The 19,776-nt window shown below is 38.0% G+C and overlaps 2 protein-coding genes across 5 annotated transcripts in view; both read right to left on the reverse strand.

Annotated features, from left to right (window-relative positions):
- Positions 1–13,978, reverse strand: part of LOC306852479 (supervillin-like) — a 151,086-nt gene extending 137,108 nt beyond the window's left edge. For all 3 annotated transcript variants that reach the window (XM_079389350.1, XM_079389347.1, XM_079389349.1), the window contains exon 1: positions 13,610–13,978. The gene's annotated coding sequence lies outside the window, so the exon portion shown is untranslated. The remainder of the gene's footprint in view (positions 1–13,609) is intronic.
- nmt1b (N-myristoyltransferase 1b) overlaps positions 4,096–19,776 on the reverse strand; it is a 52,091-nt gene continuing 36,410 nt past the window's right edge. Inside the window, exons 9-13 of one of the 2 annotated variants that reach the window (XM_079389352.1) lie at positions 15,795–15,965; positions 15,543–15,710; positions 15,224–15,361; positions 15,063–15,125; positions 4,096–5,741 (exon numbers count right to left, since the gene is read on the reverse strand). In XM_079389352.1, coding sequence (XP_079245478.1) covers positions 15,105–15,125; positions 15,224–15,361; positions 15,543–15,710; positions 15,795–15,965 — 498 coding nt within the window. In that variant the 3' untranslated portion in view covers positions 4,096–5,741; positions 15,063–15,104. Of the gene's footprint in view, positions 5,742–14,997; positions 15,126–15,223; positions 15,362–15,542; positions 15,711–15,794; positions 15,966–19,776 lie in introns of those variants that run through there. The other variant, XM_079389351.1, reaches the window with a different exon arrangement.

A 19,776-nucleotide genomic window follows, 5' to 3' on the forward strand; every position in this document is an offset into this window, starting at 1 on the left:
CACAGCCTACATTCCAAACTGTCCTGGTTGAAGTGTAGCCTAAATGCAATTATGCATTAAATGGTCAAATCGGTGTTGTTTTGAGCAAATTAATTGCATTTCCGCTGAAAAACAAGCATTCTACTGTGAAAATGCTTGGGAACTAATGTGGTCAGAACCAGTGTTTACAGGACTGCATTCTCTGGAACCCTCTCAAGAGGACTTCTACATTCCGATTGGTTGCCGCCCAACCGTGTCATAGCTCATTACCATAAAGTTGACCTGACTTCAACTCTCCTCGACGCCCTCACCGTCCAAGACGCACAGCACCGCTCTCGCCGGAGCTCGCCGCCGGCTCACATTGAAAATGAATGACTTCCGGCCACTTTGACGCTCTCGCCAGCGGCGGTGTGAACGCAGCATGGTAAGGCCGTTCATGTCCATTTTCCGACTAGGAAGCTCTTATTTACGATAATTCCGATAGCATGTGAATACAGCATTAATCCAGGAAAGGTGAACATTCCTGCATCATAACTTGGACCGAAAGATGTATGTGTAGAAAGTGAGCGTCTCCAAAAACCTTGTTGAGCTGCAGGTTTAATGACTGCTGGTTTATTTTTATTTATTTATTTACATAAATTATGTTTTGATTATGGTTTTGATTATTGAGCTTCAGGTTTAGGCTCACTTTATGTGACTGGACTTTTTTTTTTTTTCATTTATAAGTATTTCTTTTCTTTTTTTCCTTTACAGAAAATAATTTATTTTCTGATTATTGTTGAGCTGCTGGTTTAGGCTCACTTAAGTGACTGCACTTAATTGAATTAAGAAGAAATCAATTATTTATTTTATTTCGCTTGACATGTTTACTGTTCCAAAATGTTCTATATGTTTCTTAAAAAATATATATTGTTCAGTGGGAAAAAAGTTGCTTTTTACCCAGACATTTAAAAATATTGACTTATTTATTATTATTATTATTATTATTATTATTATATACACGCAATATATTTCAATATGTGAAACTGTGATATTTTTATCTAAGGTTATCATACTGTGAGAATCTCATACCGGCCCTGAAACCCAAAGATGTCCGATTTCCGCTCCCTGTGCAAATGATACTCGATTGCCATTGGCTAGTCTGCGTTCGAGGGGAGGGGCTTACCGATAGGTCAATTGGGAACCGCTGGGCTACATCATATGTCATTCACCGGAGAGAAAACTTTATAGCACAGTTAGTAAAAGTACTACAATACCAGGAAGGAAGATTGGGTTGTTGATGTTTGTCTGCTTTTCTCACTCTGTCTGCACAGCGTGCGTGAATGCGCTGATGACGTATCGTGTCTGCGTGAACAGGGTGTGCAGAGGTATAAAAATACATACGCTGACAGGCAGGTAGGAAAGCCAATTAAAACACTCGGACCGAACGTTTTGATTGGACGAACATTTCTTGGTCCTACACCTTCCACAGAATATATAAATATAGATAAATAAATTTAGGCCACTTAGTTTCATGCATTTGAGCATGAAACTAAACACTAATATGCAGCGAATTCAGCATGTTAATAAATATTAATATTCCAACAAATGCTACGTTAGATTAATCAGATATGTATGTAGCTAACCCAGACATCACAGCGTGACTTCGAAGCCATGCTTCTCACGTCTATATTTTGGAGTGCATGCTGTTTCAAGCTAAACAATCAGAACTCAGGGTGCCACCCAAAGTACTGCTATCCAATCAGATTTTTTTTTTCCAGGATCATCGTTTTCATGATCGATCGTCTCTGTCACGGCAGAGTACTTGAGTACTCAATCGCTGTTTCACTTCCCTAGACAGAGTAAGATGTAAAACTGATATATTCCTGAAATGATAATTCAATAAGTAAGCATAGCAGCTGCGGTAGGCTAATGGTACTATATAATATGGAAATTGTGCACGAGTAAACATGCTCAGGCATTTAGTGGGTTGTACGTCTTTCCACATACTGCTTTTTCAACACATTTGCAACTTCTGAAAATACATTCTTATCCTAAAATATGCCCAAACATGTGTGAATTACACTGAACACAGCACCACTCAAAAAGAAAAGCACTGACAAGTCTGAAAACACTGGCAAAGAAACCATCAGGGCTGCAAGTTAAAACGCTCTCACCTACAAATAATTGAAACCTGTGTGACTTCTCTCTTTTTTGCCTTATTTTTTAATGGTGGAAAAAAACTGAGATAGAGAAGTGTATTTGTGTTGCAGAAAACTTCAACAAAAACATTACAGCATATCCTGCATTTCCTAATTGCAGTCTTATCAGCATGACCCCAGTGATGGGGACTCGAGTTTGAGACTCGGACTCGAGTGCGACTTAAGTCGCACACACAGTGACTTCAGACTCGACTTGAGACTCGACCTTGAAAGACTTCAGACTCGACTCGGACTCGAGCTGCGGGACTCGTGAACAATGTTTATTTTTAGGAAACAACTGATGAGCTCGCTGTTATTCCCCTCCCTCCGTTACCTATAACCTGCCCATGTAACACGTGACGTACTACGTATCTGCTGCGCGCGGCGCGGCCACACTTTTTTAATTTTTTTTTATTTTAGGCGCGGCCGCCATACATTAGAGGACAACGAACAAACATGTTGACTGCTGTGCCATTCATCGTTAGCTTTGGATTTAAGGATAGATTATACAGTTGGTACATTAGTAAAACCATTACGCCTATGGAGAGTCACGTAAACCACATATCCAAGTGAGTGTGTGTGTGTGCGTGTGTGTGCGTGTGCGTGTGCTTGCGTGTGAGAGAGTGTGTGACCAGTGTGGTCATTGAAAATTTGTTCAGATATATTCTTCACAGAAAATGAGCCAAGGCCAATGAGTCTGAGTTTGAAAAAATAATTAATCGTATAATTTTTCTCTTGATAAAAAATGAAAACGGGTCCTACAGATCCGAACACCATACAAGGGTTAATTGACAAACTTGTGGTGGTCGATTAACGCAATCATTTACGTGCCGCTGGCTTCCATCACGTTAATTAACGTTGTCTGCAAACAGGTTACAGGATTATTGTTGATAACATTACACTGGTTTGAGAGTTTGGGATGTGTTGACTTACAGTAGTTTATAAACTATGATTAGTTGCATTTTCATTGCCATTTAAGTGAAATTATTGAACTTAAATATACAAGCTTGATCAAAATGATCATTCTAAAGAAAATTTCAGATGGCTTTTGCATCTGAACTCTTCATATATTTCACATCGTTTGGTTTGTTGCAATAGTGTTTTGCATTTAGCTACAATGTGATGTTTGACCATATTAAGTCTTTCTTAATTTTTGGTCTGTTCTGTACTGTACTGTGTGTTCATGCTACAAGTTAAAATACAGATAATATTAACTTAAAAGTAAAGCATTCTTGGTGTTTTTGTCATGTTGCAATAGCCTGTTTGCACTGATTATATATAAAAAAATCAAAGCTGATACTGTATGCTAATAGATAAAGGAGTCATAATAACATATTGCATGCTTTCAATTCCTTATATATAGCTATGCAGTGTTGGATGGGTCGCTGTACGTGATACAACACTTATTATAACCAGAGACTTAATATAATGAAGAGACTTGAGACTTGACTTGGACTCTAGCTCAGAGACTTGAGACTTGACTTGGACTCTAGCTCAAAGACTTGTGAGCATCTCTGCATGACCCTGATGTTCACTAACTGTGAATCTCTCAGGGTATGGTAACGCTCAGCAAGAACTGCAACTGCCTTTGACATTAGGGGTGGGCAGTATGGTCAATTAGTCATCTAACAACTCGTTACTTAAGATTAGTCTTTCAGGCAAGATTGTCGTATACTGACAGTGTGTTGTGCTTTAGCAATAAATCATCTCTGAGAATTATCTCAAAATTCAGCCTTCTATGCTGCACAACTGTTGTCTGACTAAAAACATCATTTGTAATGTTATTATGCATTGATCTACATCACTCCAATGATAGGTTTGTACAACAAAAGGTTACAGGTATTTAGCCTGTTTCAGTAAAAGATGTTGAGAATAAAATCATGTTCTGAGATCTCATAGTATACTGTCTATGAGAATAAAGACACAAAGTCACATCAAGAATAAGGATGTACTTTAACATTATAAAATTATACAGTTAGTAGTAACAGGACTTTTTTTTTTTTACTGTAGGATTTTTTTGTACAGCGGTTTAGATTTTTACTCACCCTGCCAAAAATTTCACTGGCCCTGTCACAAAGCTAACTAAATGAATAAATGAAATAGGCATTGTTTTCATTGGTTTGACCCATATAACACTGTATTCTTATAAATAAGATTATTTTTGGTTACAACACCATTTTAGATACCAGTCAAATTTCATAATCGTCAACTCTACCACTGCAAAAACTACCAGATTAACTAATATTAAGTTCAAACATTATTAAAGAAAAGTAAACAGACAGTAATAAAATAAGAACAAACAGACAAATTACCTGCAGTAGTACAAATACAGTAGAACAAAGATACAAAATAAATAAACAATACTATTAATTTTTCAGTTATGTCTAACAGTAAGAAATACTACAGAAATCGAACAACCAAATGTAAAATGATACTGCATAGTCTTCACTATATAAATTAAATATAGATTCATCTTTCAAGCTATAAAAGTTATTCAGTCCTTTTTATTTTGTTGTTTTATTAAGATTAAGGAAAGATAGCATCAAGTAAATTAGGCTGCTCTAAAATGTATACCAACATATATGGAGTTCTTGTCCAACTATGTTCACTTAAGACATACCCAACTGTTTATAAAGATACTCACCAAGCCAGACAAATATTTTGACAATTTTATGTATTTTTAAGTGCAATAACACACAAAAGAGAACACGATTCAGTATTTGTGCATTGTCTGAGAGGTGGCTTATCAGAATGAGCCTGAATCCTCTAATGTGTAAATCAGCAAGGCTTCAAAAAAAAATGTGCAAATGATAAACCATCATACACCTCAACAAGTTTGTCAACTGTCCCGAATGTCTCTCATACACAGGGCTTTTATATTTCAACCGAACTCCATTATGGATATGCAAAACTGCATACTTTCAAAACTGACCTAGTTGAATAATTTTGAAATACATAGTTTTGCACATTTCTATTCACTCCACTGACATCCCATTATGAACAGTCAATGTTAATAAACTATTAGCAGAATGGCTCTGCACAATGCACCTCAGGCTCTATACACAAGAGCTCCTGATACAAAACAGCGTCAAACCCCCCGCTTGAGCATGTGTAAATATGTACTGTGGCGACTTCCTAACTATCATTACTGTCACTGTTAGTTTTGTTAGTAAAAATGTCATAATTACATATATAATTCAATAACAAAAAAGATATCAAAGTATTACTGTGTACCATTTTTTAGCTTGAGCCTGATCTCTGTTTGCATCTTCTCTTCAGCTCTACATACAGCGTTTAGTAAACAACACCAACCTTTGCATGAGGTGAGTCACAAAGATGTTCATTTATAAGGTCTAATTGTTATGTGAACTAGTCAAGGAGAGTATTTTTCATGTTTATTCATTTAGCTCAGTTTGTTTAAAGGTTGTTGCCGGTTCTGATTCTGCTCGTCTCAACACTGTCCTGCCTGTTCCTTCTGACTGATAATTGTTGGCGTCTATGTTTATCCGCTGCTGACTTCCATTTGGATCTGGTTTTTCCTGCCTTAATGCCAGCTTGGGTCTCTCAAGGCTCGGCCAGGCCCTGTTAAAATGAAAGCAAGAGCACCCTCAGCTAAAGTTGTAGGATACTGGCAAAACAGATCTATCCAGTGTGTGTTTTTGTTTGTGCTCTAAAGCTTACTACGTACAAAGTATCTTGTATCATTGAGCAATGTAGCCAATCACACCTATCTGATTTCATAAAATGGAATGACCACTTAAGGGTATTTAAGTCAGAATATATATGAAAAATGTATGATTAGTACTCAATGTCAATACGTATGTCATAAATTGCTGTATATTGACCGCCTTATCTGCGCATTTGAGGTTGGGGCTTCTTTCACGCTAGCAGATAATATCTGACCGCTCCCCAAAGGACAGCTATTTAACCGGCACCACAACAGGTTTCACCAGCTTGCAACAAAGACGCTTCTGTCAACCTCTGCTTTCAAAATAATCAAGCCCTGAGAGAAGAGCTTTCAGATGCTCTGTTGGAACATGTTCGCTGACCTATTCACCTCAGGCATTTAAGGACATGATTTACTTTACAGGAACAAGGTCTTTACCATGATATGCAAGTGCATACTTGTGTTTTCATGTAATTAGTTTCTTCCTCTGTCTTACTGAGCTACATGTCCTAAGCTTTAGCTTTGTGTCCACTACAACAAGTTTCAAACTGATGTCTGTAGAGCTCAGTCTAGTCTGGGCATGGAGTTGTGTGAGACATGACTGGTTCTGGCTGCCCTTGAGTGACAAACAGAATGACAGTCTGACTCAGGTTTTCATCTGGTTCATTCAGATGTTTTTGTTTAATTCGAGCATTCTTCTGGACTGTAATCACTTGAAAATCAAGCCTGAACTCTCCTGAGCATTCCTGTTTTTCATTGATGGTCTCAAATCTCCCCTCAGGGATCAATTAAAGGTGTCATGACATAAGAAATCAAATTTCCCCTGATCTTTTGAGATATAAGAGGCCTTTACTGCAAAATTTCATAGCTTAAAACGCTCTCCGTATTATCACAAAACTCTACAAAAATATCATGTTTGGATAGTGCGTTCTGTGACGTCATACAGAAAAATATAAACATCTATGAAATTTTACTTTTTCTTACTGATGTCACACTGAAGCTGTGTGATTTTCATGGTACTGTACCCTTTAAGCTCACCTTACAATAATATGAAGTCTTTAAAAATTAAAGCAGTGTAAAACCACAGACCAGCAATAAACTGGCAATTTATAATATTATTAAAATATGATTTAAAGGGGTGGTTGACAGTTTTTTTTCTAGGCTTGATTGTGTTTATGGGGTGCAGTCTAAAATGTGTTAATGCTTCGTTTGTAAAAAAAATATATATATTTTTCACATAATTTACCATTATTTCCACACCACTCTGTCCCTTGTCTGATAAACGAGCTGATCATTTCCTGCTTTAATGAAGCCCCTCCCTCAGAGAAACACGATTGGTTAGTTGCCCCAATGTGTTGTGATTGGCTAAACTGCCAAGTGCGTGTCTGAACGTCCCACCCCTCAGCTCAGCGGCATGTGCTCCGGTTGTATTGTAAACAATGGCGTCGTCTATATTTCTTATCAATATGAGCCCGATTGAGACGCAGAGGATATTAGTGAAGAGGATAGCGCAGAACCTGTGCAAGCATGGCTCTTAAATGGTATGTTTGTTTGTTGTTGTCATACTTTTAGATACGCTGTTATTTGTAAATGCTACTGCTAGCTTTTAATATAAGGTTTTATCATGATTCAAACTTTAATACAGCAAGGCAACCGCATGCGCGTCCATGTATAACGCTTCTCATAGCTATGCGAAAATAAGTGTATTCACTGAGCTGATGACCTGAGAGAGAGAGAGAGAGAGAGAGATTTGATTTTCGAAAAAAAAAAAACTTTATTACAAACAATTAACACATTATCCAGACAATCAAGTCAAAAAAAAGGGAAAAAAAATATATAAATATATAAATATATATATATATATATATATATATATATAGAGAGAGCTGCAAGCAGCAATGGCAGAGCCAAGCACATCAGCGGCAAAATGAGGAGCTAAGCATAGCATGGAGCACCAGACCAACTGCATCAATGAGTAATTGAAGCCAGTTTAAGATTATTGTACTACAAATGGCTGAAAAATCATTTAAAACTACTAGTAATAAGATTGAATGACTTTTCACTTTTGACCAACAAGTGGCACCATTATCAAATTGATGAGGTGTGTTCTGTGTGAGGTGACAATGGTACACACAAAGTTTGGTGTCAATATCCCAAAGCATTGCAGAGAGATATGGCCTCAAGTGTCATTTTGGCATCATGTTTCAAATTCATTGTTGTTGCAGTTTTGTCCATCAACACAAAATCCATAACTTTTTTTCAGCATGGTCTGAAGATGATATGATTCGATTTTTGTGAAAATTGGACCAATGGTCTAGGAGGAGTTCGAAAAAGTAGGCTTTTAAAGAAAATCAAAAGGGCAGAGAGGAAGTTTGGCTGACTATGGCAACATTGGTATCACTGTTCTCAGCATGACCCAAGGAATCTATTAATACCAGTCTCATTACAATAGGCAAAATTCACAGAAAGCTATTAGCATTTATTTTACATTTCATTGTAACTTTTGACCACAAGGTGGCACTGTCTCAAAACATTTTGAGTACTTTCAAGTCATGGTCTCCAAGGTACATGTAAAGTTTTGTAATGGTACACCAATGCATTCGTAAAGTATAGCATTTTATATCATAAAACTCTATTATAGTCAATGGCAATTTCATGTTTTGCTCAATTATAGCGCCACCAAGAGGCACAATCCCACCAAATTTTGAATGTGTCCTTAGAGTGTGCCCATACATATGTGTGTCAAATTTGGTGAAAAAAAATCTAATTTTGTTTTGGAGTTATAGACATATTTGTGTGCAAGTAGATGAAAAAAATGACTACTGTTGACTTTGTTTGCGATACCAAACTTGCCAGGTTTTGCCTTACGGATTGTGCTACGTTGCATTTTAGCGCTTAAAAAAAAACATTTGCCAATATCATAGAAACCGTTACTCCGATTGACATGAAACCACCGTAGGAAATACAGAAACACAGCGTCCCGGCTATACGCTAATGCCCAGTTGCCAAAATTTTGATAGTAAGTGGCACAAAAATGCCCTGGACTCGGCGAGGATTCAGGAGTCTAATGGCGCTTTTCCCCTACGTGGTACGACTCGGTTCGGCACGGCTCAGTTCGGCTCCGTTTGTGTTTCCACTGCAGTTTAGTACCGCTTTAGAGTGGGCGGGATTATTCACGTGTCATTATAGTTGCACTGCCTCTACTGCCATGACTCCTGAAAAACTTTTTATTTCCGCGTCGCTCCATTAAGCTTTCGCTGGATCCGCTCCTTGGCTATCAACGAGAGGATCGTCTGTACCCCTGTTGTGTCTCATTCAAACAAAAGGCAACACAGATCAATTGTGTGAAACAATGCAAAAACAATGTTACTCGTTACTATCAAGAAGAAACAACACGACCTCGGTGTACGATTCCATGCCTTCCCGCTCCTTGAGTTCTCTCCACCGCTGGAAAGCTGCTCCGATATTTACATGGGTCCTACCTACCTCTTGCTGGATCGTAACCCGTAACCGTTTTTTTTTTATGTTTTGTTCCTCTGATATTTTCCTTTTTTTTTCTGCTATCTCTCTTTATCTATAGTCGATCTGCTGATATCCATCCTGTGCACCAATGTTGCCAGATTGGAAATCTCCAAGTATTGTACCAGAAGCTCAAACTTATCATATTTGAAAGAAACTTATCATACACGAGTCAAACGTACAGAATACAGCTATTTATCTACCTGCAAATTACAACAATAGATAAATAACTAGCTGTACTTTAGTGGGAAGCTCCAAATTCCACCTCTGAGTCATCGTGAAGCCTGTGTGTTGCCAGATGTTGAGGGGGTCCTTTCGTGGTACAGATTTGATTCTGTCATGGACCGCAACATAGTGCTCGTTAGCTAAAAGCAGGGCACCCTCCCGTATTTTTAACGCACTCTAAGCTGGGGTCGACAATATAAATGGCCCGGTGGCCCGGACGTACTTTTAAAACCGTCAGGGCCACCAGATCGCTCCAACCACTAGCCCGGTGGGGCCAGTAAAAATAATGCCTCGATTAAAAAAAAAGTCTAATTTCACATTAATTACCTGTGGTTCTGTTTATGCGCTCCGTCTGCACCGCCTTGCTCGCTCCCGCGGTTACGCGCGCAAACTGCACACTGCTGCTCAGCACCTACCTATAGCTACTATTAAGCTAGGCTACATGTTTCTGAAACCCCCATCACCCGGCCGGGTAAAAAAAGAGAAGGCAAGGAAGAGAAAATCACCAGAGGAATCGAGGGAAAGCGAAAGGGAATACGAAAAGAAAAGGCAGAGAAAGTTTCAGCCCCAGTGGCGAGACCGCTGGAATTGGCTGGGCTTAGGGGTGTGCGATATGACGGTTTTTGATCGTGGACGATAAAAATGTCTCCACGATCTGCTTTTGAAGAAATATGGTAGTATCGTGCTACAGCACACATTATGTCAAATACAGTTCTGGCCTCCGTCTCTATGTACTGTACAATACGACATATAGCAGTAGAGTTACTCTGACAGGACACTGCACTTATTCGCGATCGCAAAAGTACATTATTTGCACACAAGCCTTGCTGGTTAAATGTTTCATTCGCGCGCTGGTCTGACGTGCGCTTTTTCTGAGCGCATACACCTGAAGCACGTACACTAAAAAGCCTGTCTAACAGCGCCTGATTACTCAACTAACTTATCTTTTGCGCTAATACTGTCAAAACACACAAGGTTTACATACAGACTCAGTTGGTTATCTCTAAAATGAAAGTAAATAGTTAAGAGAGAAACGGATGCGTGCCTGTATATTAGATGCGTGCAGCTCTTAAAGGGACAGGACACTAAACATGCTGTCGACTGTCATTAAAGGGATAGTTCACCCTAAAATTTAATTTCTGTCATTATTTACTCACTCACATGTTGTCCCAAACCACTATTAATTTCTTGTGCTGAACCCAAAATAAGATATTTTGAAGAATGAGGGTAACCAAACAGTTGCTGGTCTACATTGACTTTGATAGCAGGAAAGAAAAATCCTATGGAAGTCGACCAGCAACTGTTTGGTTTTCCACCTTCTTCAAAATAGAATTTATGTTCAGCAGAAGAAAGAAACTCATTCAGGTTTAAAACAACTTTTGAGTAAATGATGGTATAAAAATAAAACATTATGACAGAATTGACAGATGACAGAATATTTATTTTTGGGGGAACTATTCATTTAACGTTAACAAAACAACAAAACGCAAAGAGAAAAATCACTCACTATTCTTGACTGAAAATCTTTAATACAGCTGCTTTAGGAATCAGTCTATCTAGTGTTTTATTTTTATATTTGTTCATTCAATTTCATTGAATGCTCTGCTAAATACACCTATTGTACCTGAAAATAAAGCACTGTTTGTTTTATTTGTATATTATGTGTATTTGTAATGTGTATCTTTGTTCTTATTTTTTAATAAGAAAGATAGAATGATGACAAAGATTTTTATCTTCGCCCACTTTGGCCTAAATATCTGCCATGTCTTTTTTGTTTGTTTTTTGTTACCTTGAAAGGCTTTGTCTTTCTAGTTTGGCTGTAATGCTCAGACAACTTGTAAAACCAACATGACAAAGAATCGTGATAAAATCATGAATCGTGATATTTAAAAAAAAAAAATCGTGATATGATATTTTTCCCATATCGCCCACCCCTAGCTGGGCTACGATCAAGAAAAAAAAATAGGTTTACTGTGAGCTCTGCAGATCAATGCCCACATATGCAGACAAGTAAGTTAGAGAAAAGTTAACGTGTATGAAACCTATGGTATGAACATAATGTAATGAATTGCTGTGTGACTACGGAGAATGAATCCTATGCAATAGGTTTATTTGCACTTGTTTCATGTTTTTGCACAGTTTTGCTGCACTTTGCACTAAACCTACCTTAAAAAAAATAAATGTTATTCATGTTGTTCAAGCAAACTGTTCTTTTTCGTGATTATTGGGATCAATACCCGACGCGTTGACCTGGGCCAGTGAAAATCAAAAGACACTGGCCCGGAGGGCCAGTGGCAAATTTCCCTTATTGTCTACCCCTGCTAAGGTATGCACAATCAATGAGTATAAGAAGCCCTATGATTACAACGACCATCGTTTGAAGTGTCACACAATTCTAAAATTATGGTACATTATGGGATTTTTTTTTTTCATTACTGATCATACATTGTACAGAGGTCAAAATTATCGTACAAATACGATAATTATCATATGTCTGGCAACACTGATGTGGACTCAAACTGAGCACTCTCTTCTCTCTATCATTACAGGCCCTTACTGATGATTGCTACAAGTGTGTTTTGGGGCTTGGTCTGACACTGTGGTCAAAAGTGTTTTTCAAATATTGCTTAATGCACCTTTAACTGATGAACTAGAGCCGCGTGGATTACTTGTGGATTATTTTGATGTTTTTATCAGCTATTTAGACTCCCATTCTGTCAGCACCCATGCCCTGCAGAGGATCCACTGGTGAGCAAGTAAATGTAATGCTAGATTTCCCCAAATCTGTTAAAATGAACAAACTCATGTACATTTTGGATGGCCCGAGGGTGAGTACATTTAAAGCAAAAATGTTCATTTCTGGATGAGCTGTTCTGTTAAGGGAGCCGCTCCTTAAAATCAGATCAAAATGTCAAACGAAAGGCCAGAATGAGGATTGATCCTTTTTCCACATATTTATTTTTTGTGCAAAACATTATCAGTGAAACTTGAGGAAAATATTAAAATAGGCCTAATAAAAAAGCCATGTCATGATCCCTTTAACTAGGCTATCTAGCCATCTCATTGCAATCCAGTTGAATCTTTTCGTGTTTTAACACAATAACACTGTCAATTCTACGACTTTATGCAAATGCAAAAGCAAATGGCAGGAAGTATTTTCCTATTTGGTTTTATGAAAAGACAAAACCTGTATTAGGCTAGATGCTATATACTACACTTAAATACCAGTTATGCTATTGAACATTGTAAATCGATAGCCTAGGTAAATTGCATTCTGGCTTATATAACATGCACTTTTTGTGACCCAATCAACCCCCTCCCTGGTGGATAACATAAAGCCTGGACTCAAATTTTTGTTGTTTTATACACTAAATATTCCAAAGACTTTTCTTCCATGCAAGCTCAGCTAAGTAAAGGGCACAAGGTAACAATCTAAGAATGGGTGTTACACACTCATGTATAAATTCAAAGTATTAAGCATTAAATATCACCACTGAAATAACAATTTAAATGTTATTTACTGTTTACCTAAGATTAAAAATTATTTAATGTCAAACACTATAAATAAAGTCCACACAACTTACATCACACGTCTTTAACAGTGTTGGAGAATTGAAATCATTTCTAGATTGCCTCACTTGCAATTCCTTTGTATTTGAAGGTGTTTAATTGAGCGCTCCCTCAAACAGTTCATTTGTATTATCATTGTTTAAGGCTTCTGAACTCAGTGAGAACTGATGAACAGTCATAAAGAAATTACTAGGGAATATTTCAAAAGAGACCTTTGGTTTTCAGTTGCATTAAGCAACACACTCCGCCCATTAGCTCACCGCTCTCGCTCTCTCTCTCTCTCACACACACACACACACACACACACACACACACAGATCCGTTTTTAAAACAACATTAAACTAACAATATTGTTAAATTAAAAGCCTGTTCTGAATAACACAACTGCGAGGACACAACATAACTGGATATGCAACTTTCAGTAAACACATCAATGAGAAATGTAACACATTTTGGATGAGACACTCACCATTAGATGAATACAGCGAGTCATCACAAAACGGCATAGATAGGCCCGGAGTATTTTACAAATAAAAAAATACGTGTGAAATAACAGCCAAATACATAACCATCTGAAATAGCTCAGTAATCTTTAGGTCTTAGAATCAGCGACCGAGAGCCCTGCCGGGATTAAAGCACCGCATGTCCTTGTGGTGAAACACTAAAATATAACTTCACACTGCTCCTGGAGTAGTAACATTAAAAACTCGCACTAACACACAGTAGAAAGACTCTACAGCAAACTGCATGGGCGCGTTAGCCTGTCGTGTTTAAAAGTTGAAATCCCACCCCTGTCCACGCCAATAGTGCTTAGCATTTTGATTCATCCCAATGACTCGAATCTTTTGAATCGGTTCGTTCACTTGAAAGATTTGTTCAAAAACACCGATTCGGTAAAGAAACAAAACAACACAAAAAATACACATCTAATTCGGCTAGTTCTTTTGTCCTATGCTATGTTTAGTATTCTAATGCTATTATTTTTGCTACATAAAAAAACGTTTCTAGCAATTAATTCCTTCAAGAAAGTTGATTTAAAATAACTCTGTGAAGAAAACAGTCTGCATTGATGTTAAATCCTGTTTTTAAATGATTGTGTAGATAGCTTTTTGTCTTGATATCTCTGTTTTCTAGTAGGGTGTCAAACTGCGCCACCTGCCCAGACAGCAAGCAGTGTCTGCCCACATCTGGCCCGCATGGATTTCACACGGGCCAGATGTGGGCTGAATCTGGGCCAAAACATGTTGCTGTCTGGGTGGTGTTGCCTTATTCATACTGCACAAAACACTACTGCACGTTCAGCTCTGTACATGTGGGTAGATATATAACAGTTGTTTGGCCTGTGAATGTCAGCTCTCAGCATGAACAAACAAACAATAAATAAATAAATCGGTCTATTTGTCAGCTAGCACAACAATACAAGAAAGATGTGAGCCATAGTGTTCAACTGTCACTTTCACATATGTCATGTTATTATGAAAAAGTTAACATTTTGTTATGTAGAATGTCTGTATAATTATTAAATATTATTATATTATATTATTAAATAATATTAATAACAATATATGTTTTATTTAATATTTAGATGGAAAACGAGTCCCAATTGTTTTAATTTTAATATATATAAATATTTGATTCAAAAACATTCATGACTGTATACCCATACATTCATTATCTTTTTGAATCTCAACTCACTGGTTGAGATTGAGTAAAACTACAATACTGAAATCTGGTTTGTCTCTTGTTTCTTCAAGCTGCCAGAATCAGTTCATTAGACCTATCATAAATATCTGTGCAACATATAAAAATGTAATGGACAACTGTATCAATATTAAAGAAAGAAATACATACAAATTTCATAATGAGAAATGAGGATTTATTTCATATTTATATGTAAGAAATGTGTGCTATATGAGTCTCACGTGCTTATGAATTTTCATTGTCCATTTGTGTGCAAAATGCCTTTACTTCAGGACAACACCCAACTGAAATGTGGAATACACAACGTTAGTTTTTTTTATTAAATTGATCACTTTTTTCAATAATAAAAAATAGAAAAAAATAAACAAGACTGCTTGATCACCTTGTCTGAGGCTATCTCAGGGCATCGCCAATTGTAGAGGTAATACTGCTTGTGGACATCTCCCATTCTGAATTTAAGGGGTTCCAAAAAAGCTTTATTATCCATTACATCCAGAGCAGAGAACACATCAAATCTTCCCTGAATAGAAAAGCAGAGAGTACAAGGAGTGATTAGACCAGAACAAACAATACATTTAAAGGAATCATTGTGAATCTGCAGGTCAGGGTAGTTTGGATGTGACAGATGGGCAGTAAAGGTCTTCATATAAAACACAATCAATGCAGTCAGCGGAATTAGACTGATATATCCTTCGACTTACTGCTTTACAGATGATAAGTATGTCCTCCATTAGCTGCAGCAGTGGGGTAGCCTTGCTGATGCAATAAAGGAGACAGGCTGCCTTCAGGCTTTTATGCACAGGGTGGTTCAGAACCGTAGAGGGAAGTGTGTAGAAACTGACCATGTCAGTTATGGTACCGGCCATGCTCTGCAGAAAAAGTGGCATTAATGCAGGACATGACAGCTAGATGTCTGAATAAAACGGTTTAAAGATCCAGTTCATCATACAGACCTCCACGACATGTGTGTCAATCACACCATCTTGAGGCAGAAGCCAGTACTCAACATCCTCCAGGGTCAGAGAAGGAGAGAGCTGAAAAGCCTGTAGATGTTCTCTCAGAAGAGCCTGAACCACTGGCACATCCTGCACAGTCATGGGGCGAAGGCCTGTGGTTTTTGTTGTCTGTTGTTATAGACAAAGAGGAGAGAGATTATTAGTGTAGTTAGAGAATGTGCAAAGTCCTTGGAACTTTCTCTGGCATCTCAAAACAGACTCTCTCTCTATTTATATAATAAGGGTGGCCCTTATTTTTGGACTTGTGAAATCTTCTGCTCTCACCCTCCCAGTCAACTCTCCTTAATGAGAAATGGAAACAAAGCAAATTTCGCTGAGACTGGACTATGTTTAGGGTGTGCTCAACAAAGTTGAAATTCATAATATAGTCTTAATGACAATAACAGCAAGTAATTAATAATTATACAAAACCATTAGTAAACTTTGAATTATGTTAAAAATGAGAACACAGACCATGTTTTAGTCTTAAAATGTTAAATTACATTGCTGCCAATTGCCTTGTGGACAGTTTGCTGACATGTAGCACCGTTGCGGACCTAGGGAATGAAGAAGTGTTCTGCCATTGTCGTGACATGTTGCCAAATATGGTAACCCATACTCAGAATTTGTGCTCTGCATTTAACCCATCCAAGTGCACACATACAGCAGTGTGTGAACACAACTCACACACAAACCTTGAACACACACTCAGAGCAGTGGGCAGCCATTTGCTCCAGCACAAACTGGAGCAGTTCAAGGGAACCTCAGTCATGGTATTGAGGGTGGAAGATGTGGTCATTCACTCCCCCCACCTAGAATCCCTGCTGGTAGTGAGACTCGAACCCATGACCTTCAGGTTACAAGTCTGAATCCCTAACCATTAGGCCATAACTGCCTCTCATCGCTGACATCAGAAACATTTAACATTTTATCAGTGAACGAAAACTTTGCTAATATCACCAGTCAGCACTTGAAGTACCTGTTGATAAAAATATACATTCTTTGAGTACACCCTAAACGACAAATTATCTGGATGGTATTTTGCATACATTACTAAGTTCTAGTAGAGAACAAAATGAGGGGGTGAGAGGTTAACACCCCATCCCCCCTAAAAAAAAGGCCACCCTATATATATATTAGTGCTGTCAAACGATTAATCACAATTAATCGCATCCAAAATAAACGTTTTTGTTTACATAATATATGAGTGTGTACTGTGTATATTTATTATGTATATATAAATACAAACACATGCATGTATATATTTAAGAAAGATATGTTGTTTATATATTAAATATTATAAAATATAACAATATAAATATATAAATGTATATACATATAAATGGTTTAAAAAATATACTGTATGAGTGTGTATCTATATATAAATAATAAATAAATACAGTACACATACATATATTGTAAACATGTAAACAAAAAACTCCGCTTTGCATCGTGCCTAACAACGCCCTCAGCCATGATTTATTCTCGGCCTCTTGTACCTTATTGCTTACATATATATATGTATATTTATATACACAGTGGGGGAAAAAAAATGATCCCCTGCTGATTTTGTACATTTGCCCACTGATAAAGAAATGATCAGTCTATAATTTGGTAGGTTGAATAATGGTAGGTTTATCTGAACAGTGAGAGACAGAATAACAACAAAAAACAAAAATCGAGAAATATGCATATGCAAAAAGTTATAAATTGATTTGTATTTTAATGAGTCAAATAAGTATTTGACCCCTTCGCAAAACATGACTTAGTACTTGGTGGCAAAACCCTTGTTGGCAATCACAGAGGTCAGACGTTTCTTAGTTGGCCACCAGGTTTGCACACATCTTTGGCACGCATTATTTTAGAAGCCCAGATTGCTTTGATAGCAGCCTCCATCACGTCTGTATTGTTTGGTCGGATGTTACTTATCTTCCTCTTGACAATATCCCATAGATTCCATATGGGGTTCAGGTCAGGCATGTTGGCTGGCCAATCAAGCACAGTAATATCATGGTCAGCAAACCACTTAAAGCTTGTCAGCAGATGGAAGCATAAAGTGCTCCAAAATCTCCTGGTAGACGGCTTGCATTGACTTTGGACTTGATAAAACACAATGGACCAACACCAGCAGACGTCACGGCACCCCAAATCACCACTGACTTCAGAAACTTCACACTGGACTTCAAGCAGCTTGGATTCTGTGCCTCTCCAGTCTTCCTCCAGACTCCAGACCTTGATTACCAAATGAAATGCAAAATGTACTTTTATCTGAAAAGAAGACTTTGAACCACTGAGCAACAGTCTAGTTATTTTTCCCCTTAGCCCAGTTAAGATGCTTCTGATGCTGTTTCTGTTTCAGAAGTGGCTTGGTATCGCTTTTCCTGAAGACGTCTGAACGTGGTGACTCTTGATGCACTGAATCCAGCTTCATTCCACTCCTTGTGAAGCTCTCCCAAGTGTTTGGATCGGCTTTGCTTGACAATATTCTCAAGCTTGCGGTCATCCTTGTTGCTTGTGTACCTTTTCCTACCCAATTTCTTCCTTCCAGTCAACTTTGCATTTAATATGCTTTGATACAATACTCTGTGAATAGCCACCCCTTTAAGTAATGACCTTCTGTTACTTACCCTCTTTGTGGAGGGTGTGAATGATTGTCTTCTGTACCACTGCAAAGTCAGCAGTCTTCCCCATTATTGTGGTTTGAAAGAACAAGAGATACCCAAAATGTTATACTGTAGGGATGGTCATTTAATAAAACTCAAATATAAATATTCTAATATTTTGAGATACTGGATTTTTGACTTTCATGAGCTGTAAGCTCTAATCAACAAAATTAAAACAAAACAAAACAAAAACTTTTGAAATGCTTTATTTTACATGCAATGAATCTAGAATATATGAAAGTTTCACTTTTTGAAATGTGTGTGTGTGTGCATATATATATATATATATATTCTCTTCATTACAGCACCTGCTAGAGGATGGGATGTACAGTATATTTACCAAGATTGGGTTTCCTCCTTTGTGATGCTTTGCCAGGCCATTACTGCAGCTGACTTCAGTTTGTTGTTTCTTTGTGGGTCTTTCTGCCTTTAGTTTTGTCTTTAACGAGTGAAATGCATGCTCAGTCTGGTTGAAATCAGGATATTGACTTGGCCATTGCAGACTATTCCACTTCTTTACCTTCAAAAACTCCTGGGTTGCTTATGCTGTATGTTTTGGGTCATTGTCCATTTGTACTATTTGCGCTGTCCAATTAACTTTGCTGCATTTGGCTGAATCTGGGCAGACAGTATATCCCTATACACTTCAGAATTCTTCTGGCTGCTTCTGTCTTCTGTCACGTCATCACTAAACACCAGTAACCCAGTGCTACTGGAAGCCATGCATGCTCATGCCATCACACTGTTCCACCATGTTTTACAGATGATGTTGTATGTTTTGCATCATGAGCTCTTCCAAGCCTTCTCTTTTTTCTACCCATTATTCTGGTACAGGTTGATATTAATTTCATCCATTCAAAGACTACTTTTCTAGAAGTGGTCTGGCTTTCTGACAAAAAACATGGCGGCATGATCAGATGCAGCGGCTGCTCCGGGTCCCAAAGACGGTGCTTTTATGTCTTTTAATGTCGTCTGTTCGTCTCCAAATAGTGTCAGTTTACCGGTAACTCATAAGGAAATCACCCCAGAACTCATCTATGATCGCCAAAGTCTTTTGATTATCAGCAACGCATATGAACATCAACTCTCGCTGGCGGCTACTGAGAAGCTACGAGGCCTTTGTTTACTGTTGAAGCCGGACCTCGAGACCGCGGCCTCGCCTACTGACGCTACCCCGCACAAGGCAGCGTCGCAAGCGGTGTGAGAGAGGACGGAAGCGCGGTAAGCGCAGAGGTATACGAGCTAGGCTAAGAGCTAACCCCACAAGACCGGCTCTT

This window comes from Barbus barbus, assembly GCF_936440315.1.
Source record: "Barbus barbus genome assembly, chromosome: 32".
Taxonomy (NCBI): Eukaryota; Metazoa; Chordata; class Actinopteri; order Cypriniformes; family Cyprinidae; genus Barbus; species Barbus barbus.